Source organism: Ipomoea nil, unplaced genomic scaffold (assembly GCF_001879475.1).
Source record: "Ipomoea nil cultivar Tokyo-kokei standard unplaced genomic scaffold, Asagao_1.1 scaffold1026, whole genome shotgun sequence".
Taxonomy (NCBI): Eukaryota; Viridiplantae; Streptophyta; class Magnoliopsida; order Solanales; family Convolvulaceae; genus Ipomoea; species Ipomoea nil.
The window spans coordinates 2557431-2561888 of NW_017617454.1; the positions used below are offsets into that span (position 1 = coordinate 2557431).

The 4458-nt window shown below is 38.7% G+C and overlaps 1 protein-coding gene across 4 annotated transcripts; it reads right to left on the reverse strand.

Moving 5' to 3' along the window:
• Window positions 1-340: 340 nt before the first annotated feature.
• Window positions 341-2669, reverse strand: LOC109180589 (homeobox-leucine zipper protein ATHB-6-like). 4 transcript variants are annotated; one of them, XM_019330250.1, is made up of 4 exons: window positions 2069-2356; window positions 1488-1849; window positions 1012-1358; window positions 341-975 (listed from the first exon to the last, which is right to left on the reverse strand). In XM_019330250.1, the coding sequence occupies exons 1-4, from the start codon at window positions 2133-2135 to the stop codon at window positions 822-824; spliced, it is 930 nt and encodes a 309-aa protein (XP_019185795.1). In that variant the 5' UTR covers window positions 2136-2356; the 3' UTR covers window positions 341-821. The 4 variants fall into 4 exon arrangements, with proteins under 4 accessions (XP_019185795.1, XP_019185796.1, XP_019185794.1 ...); XM_019330251.1 differs by having other exon boundaries at window positions 341-971; window positions 1008-1358; XM_019330249.1 differs by having other exon boundaries at window positions 341-971; window positions 1005-1358.
• Between the last annotated feature and the right edge of the window lie 1789 nt (window positions 2670-4458).

Sequence of the window (4458 nt, forward strand, 5' to 3'; positions counted from 1 at the left end):
TGAAACACAAAGAGTCAATACCGTCCTTACTAAAGGCAAGCCCATGACCTCTCATTTGAGAGAGAGAAAGTCACTTTATGACACTAGACCTCAAGATCATTGACACAAAATCATTTAAATGTACTTAAATACAAGACAATTTCGGTCTTCAAAAAAAAAAAAAAAGTCGGACCATATGAAAAAAAATTTCGTGCACACAGTGCTTCTCATGGAGCTCAACGGTTGCTCACCATTAGATGCGTATAAAGACACCACAAACACAGAAAGCGCTATCAGCATTCCCCATTTGAACCAGTATATATATATTATTAAAAAGTAGGATTAGTTGATTAAGATGAAATTAGTAAAAAAACGATGGTGTAATTATTGGATGCATGGGTGTAGACGATCCACCTTTATAAGCATTATTACAGGAAAGCTTTGATAATTTGGGATGATTTCTTTGTTTCTTCTGTTTGGAGGGTGAAAAGATAAAAGAGATTCAAATGACGATCTAATCATCATCTCCTCCCTCCTTGCCTGCAAATCTGCAATGCCCATCCATGATCCATCCTACTTTTCTTCCCCCCATCATCCTGGCCCACTCACCCCTACGCCCCACGTGAACTCCCCCTGCCATTTCTGTCATCTTCTTCAATCTTCAATCTTCATTCTTGGCTTTACCTATGATTATGATTTTTGAATTCAAGAACCAAGACAGCTTCGTTTCGTTTCGTTTCTACAATACACCCACCATAATTCACATGATTAATTTTTCATTTTTTACAAATTTAATTTGTTTTTCGATCTCTTATTTCTTCTTTCTGGGATCTTAATGATGATCATGAGGTGCAATTCCAGTCTACTTCCGGTGAGTACCAATGGAGTATGGGAGCTTGCTCGTCTGAGAACAGACTACTGCATGAGTCTTCGCCTCCGAAAAAATTATGCTCCTCGATCTTCACCATCTGCGGCTGATACGCCGCCGCCGCCTTCCCACAAACATCGCCGAGAAAGGCGGCCGCCGTCTTCGGATTCTCCGAGAATTGGTAGCAGTTGATTGATGGCGGCGAGGAGAAAGAGGCGGCGTTTGATATCATAAAGATGGCACCGCCTGCGGCGTTGGCGGCGGCGCCAGCTTTGGGGCTGTTATCCTCGTTCAAGATGGCGCTGGAGTCGCTGTCCGACGACCCGTCTTTGAAGTCGGCGAAAAGTGAGGCGGTGACTAAACCGCCGCCGCCATGAAAATCCTCGAGGTTGAGTTCTGCAGTTTCGTCCTGCTTCGCCTCCTCGTCGCTCTCCGACTCCACCGCCTCTTCCTTAACCGTAACTTTGCTCTCTCCATTTTCTCCGTCCAGCTTCGCCTTCAGCTCGCCGATCTGAAAGTTTGAAACTATTATTAGAATATAGAAATTAGATAAATATATAAACAATATTATTCTTTCCATATATAAATATATATATATATATATATATATATATATATATATATATATATATATATATACCTCTTTGAGGAGAGATTCATTGTCATGCTGGAGAGCTTCAAACTTAAGCTTGAGGGAATCATAGTTGGTTTTGAGGACACCGTAATCTCTCTCCAACTGCTTCGTCTTCCACCGCGCGCGGCGGTTCTGGAACCAAACAGCCACCTGTCTAGGCTGCAGGCCGAGCTCTTGAGCCAGCTTCACTTTCCTCTCCGGTTCCAGCTTGTTCTCCACCTCAAAGTTCTTCTCCAAAGCCTTCACCTGCTCCACACTCAGACGCCTCTTCTTCTCCATCATCGTCATTGCCCCTCCTCCTGATTCTTCTTCTTCAAACCCCTCCAGCATCGTCTGGAACTCCCTCGAGTACACATGGCCGGGCTCATCTGCAACCAAATCCGCAACCAAATCCAACCACCAATGTGAGCATATAGTCATGCAATCCAACTATCAGCTTAAGCTTTTAGTTGAGATGGAACACATGCTTCAATTACCAAAAACATCTCAAATTTCTAATAATAATGAGAAACATTAAAATCACTGAACAGAGTAGAAAGAACATCATTAAACATAGGGAATATAATTTTGGAGAATTAATTAAGCACCTGCGGTGGTTGGACAGATGGACATCAAAGCACCCAAGGAATCAGAGCTACCAAGTGATCTCTTCATGGCTATAATTGATCAGTGAAGTATGTAGTACCAAGTGGTTCCACTTCTTGAACACAGTTTTACAAATTTAGATCAGATCAGGTCACCCCTTATATATACATATAATATAATATGCTTTTTGCTTGGATTCTTTAGGTGTTTAGAAGTACAGCAAACTAAAAGACTCCATCTTTTTACAGAGAAAAAAGAAGACGACACTATAGTGTGGAATTATGGAAGCCATTTTTGTCTCCTTCGAGTACAAAAAACTCCATCTTTGTGCTACTTCATCCACCTCTGAACCCATCAAAGAAACAAGAAACAAGAAACAAGAAAATCTGGAATGATAGCTAGCTAGTTACCAATAAGAATTGCTAAACCCAAACACCCTCTTTTCCCATCTCTCTCTCTCTCTCATCTTTCTTTATGCGAATCATCACTCAATCAATTGTTCAACAACAGAATTGTTAATGTTCTAGAGAGAAGTTTAGAAAGGGAGAGAGAGAGAGGAGCAAAAAAAAAAAAAGAAATAGAAAAAAGAAAAAACTAGTTCAGATCCCAGCTGGCCTTCCACAACTTGTGTGTTTAAATAAAACCAAACTGGGGTGAGATTGAGGGTTAGAATCTGACCGGAGTTACATTCCAAAATCCAAATGAAACTTTAATTCGGTCTAAATGCAAATTCGGGTTAGGTGACCGGTTACTGCAGGTAAGCCGCTTGCATGGGCTCGGCTCGGCTAGGCTAATGGCGTCACTATATCCCGGATTCCCGGTCAAATCGATCGGCTGTGCATAGTCGGTGCGAGTAATCGCCAGGTGTTAATGCATGGTTAATCCTAAATCCTAATCCACTCATTTTCTTTCATTTGTCACAGCCCCAGATTTTTCAGCGATTTGGAAATACTTGCAAGTCTTTCAAGACAAAATACTTCACACTTCTTCCCATTCCCAATATTTTATTTATTTCACCAAATTTTATACTCCCTCCTCACATTTTATGCGTCTAGTTCACTTAACGAGTCTAGATTGAAGTTATTTTTAATCAAATTTTTCATAATATTAAGTTTAGTATTAATATATAAAATTTATATTTAGAAACTACACTAAAAGTAATATTAAACACCCAAAATATTAAAGAAAATAAGCAAAGAGGAAAGAGTTGGTTTGACCAATGAATAGTAAGTATGATAAATAAAATGGGACAAAGGGAGTAACAAATTATTTTGTGGTATATTACTCTGTCCATCCCATTTTATGTGTCTGGTTCGATTAACCAGGCTTGATTGAAGTTATTTTTAATTCAATTTTTCATAATATTAAGTTTAGTATTAATTTATAAAACTTATATATTTAAAAATTACACTAAAAATACTATTAAACACAAAAAATTAAATTTAAAAATAATTTTAAAAAATACTAAAAAAATAAACTAAAAAAAGTTAGTTTGATTAATGAATAGTAAGTAGGACAAATAAAATAGGACAGTAGAAGTAAAAAAATTAAATTAATACATGAAATAAAATTTTTAATAACAATGTATTGACTTAATGTTTAAGACAACTAGAAAATATGATCAAGCATAGAAATATGATTTTCTTAAGATAGGATATTGACTGACTTTAAACAAATTGAATTATTCAATAATAATAATAATAATAATAATAATAATATTATTATTATTATTATTATTATTATTATTATTATTATTATTGATGGTTTTAGGGTTTTCGGGCCCAAGGAGGTCCAACACAACCTTAAGCTGGTGGATACACCTTTCACAAAAGGGTAGTAAAATATGATGCTTAATAGTACTTGTCTATTCCCTCTCCGGGTTCTTGAAATCTGTCTCATACAATGGTGGAGGAGCCCTTTTTATAGTGGCTCCTCCTCTACCGTCTTAAAGGCTCATGATGGCCGACTTAAAGGGTACATTCAATGCGCCGAGCCGTTGGGCGACGTTACAGACTCTGCCAACGGCTCTCTTTGGCTAGTAACTGGCGGACCGAGCCCGGCCTTTAATGCCTCAACGGCTCCTTGTCTTAACTGCGTCGAAGGCTCCCTCAACGGCTCTCTGGACCGAGTCCTCTCCTAGGTCGGACCTGGGCCGACTCCTCGTCCCCGTTTGGTATTGGGCCGTCCTTCCGATCTCTGAACTGGGCCTCCCTCTTTGGACCTGGGCCGAGTCCTGGATTCGGCCCATGCATTCTTTCTGGGCCTCTTTTCTTGGGCCGGGGTTCTCACCCCTATCAATTATTATTATGATGTTATTATTATTATTATTATTATTATTATTATTATTATTATTATTATGTTAGTCCAACATTCCTCTTAATTCTGATTCGGA

Excerpts from the sequence above, each read along its gene's own strand:
- LOC109180589 (XM_019330248.1), bottom strand. The coding sequence starts at position 2,135 with ATGAAGAGATCACTTGGTAGCTCTGATTCCTTGGGTGCTTTGATGTCC. Across the intron at positions 1,850-2,068 it reads CATCTGTCCAACCACCGCAG|ATGAGCCCGGCCATGTGTAC; the intron begins GTGCTTAATTAA and ends ATTTGGTTGCAG. Across the intron at positions 1,359-1,487 it reads ATGAATCTCTCCTCAAAGAG|ATCGGCGAGCTGAAGGCGAA; the intron begins GTATATATATAT and ends TCAAACTTTCAG.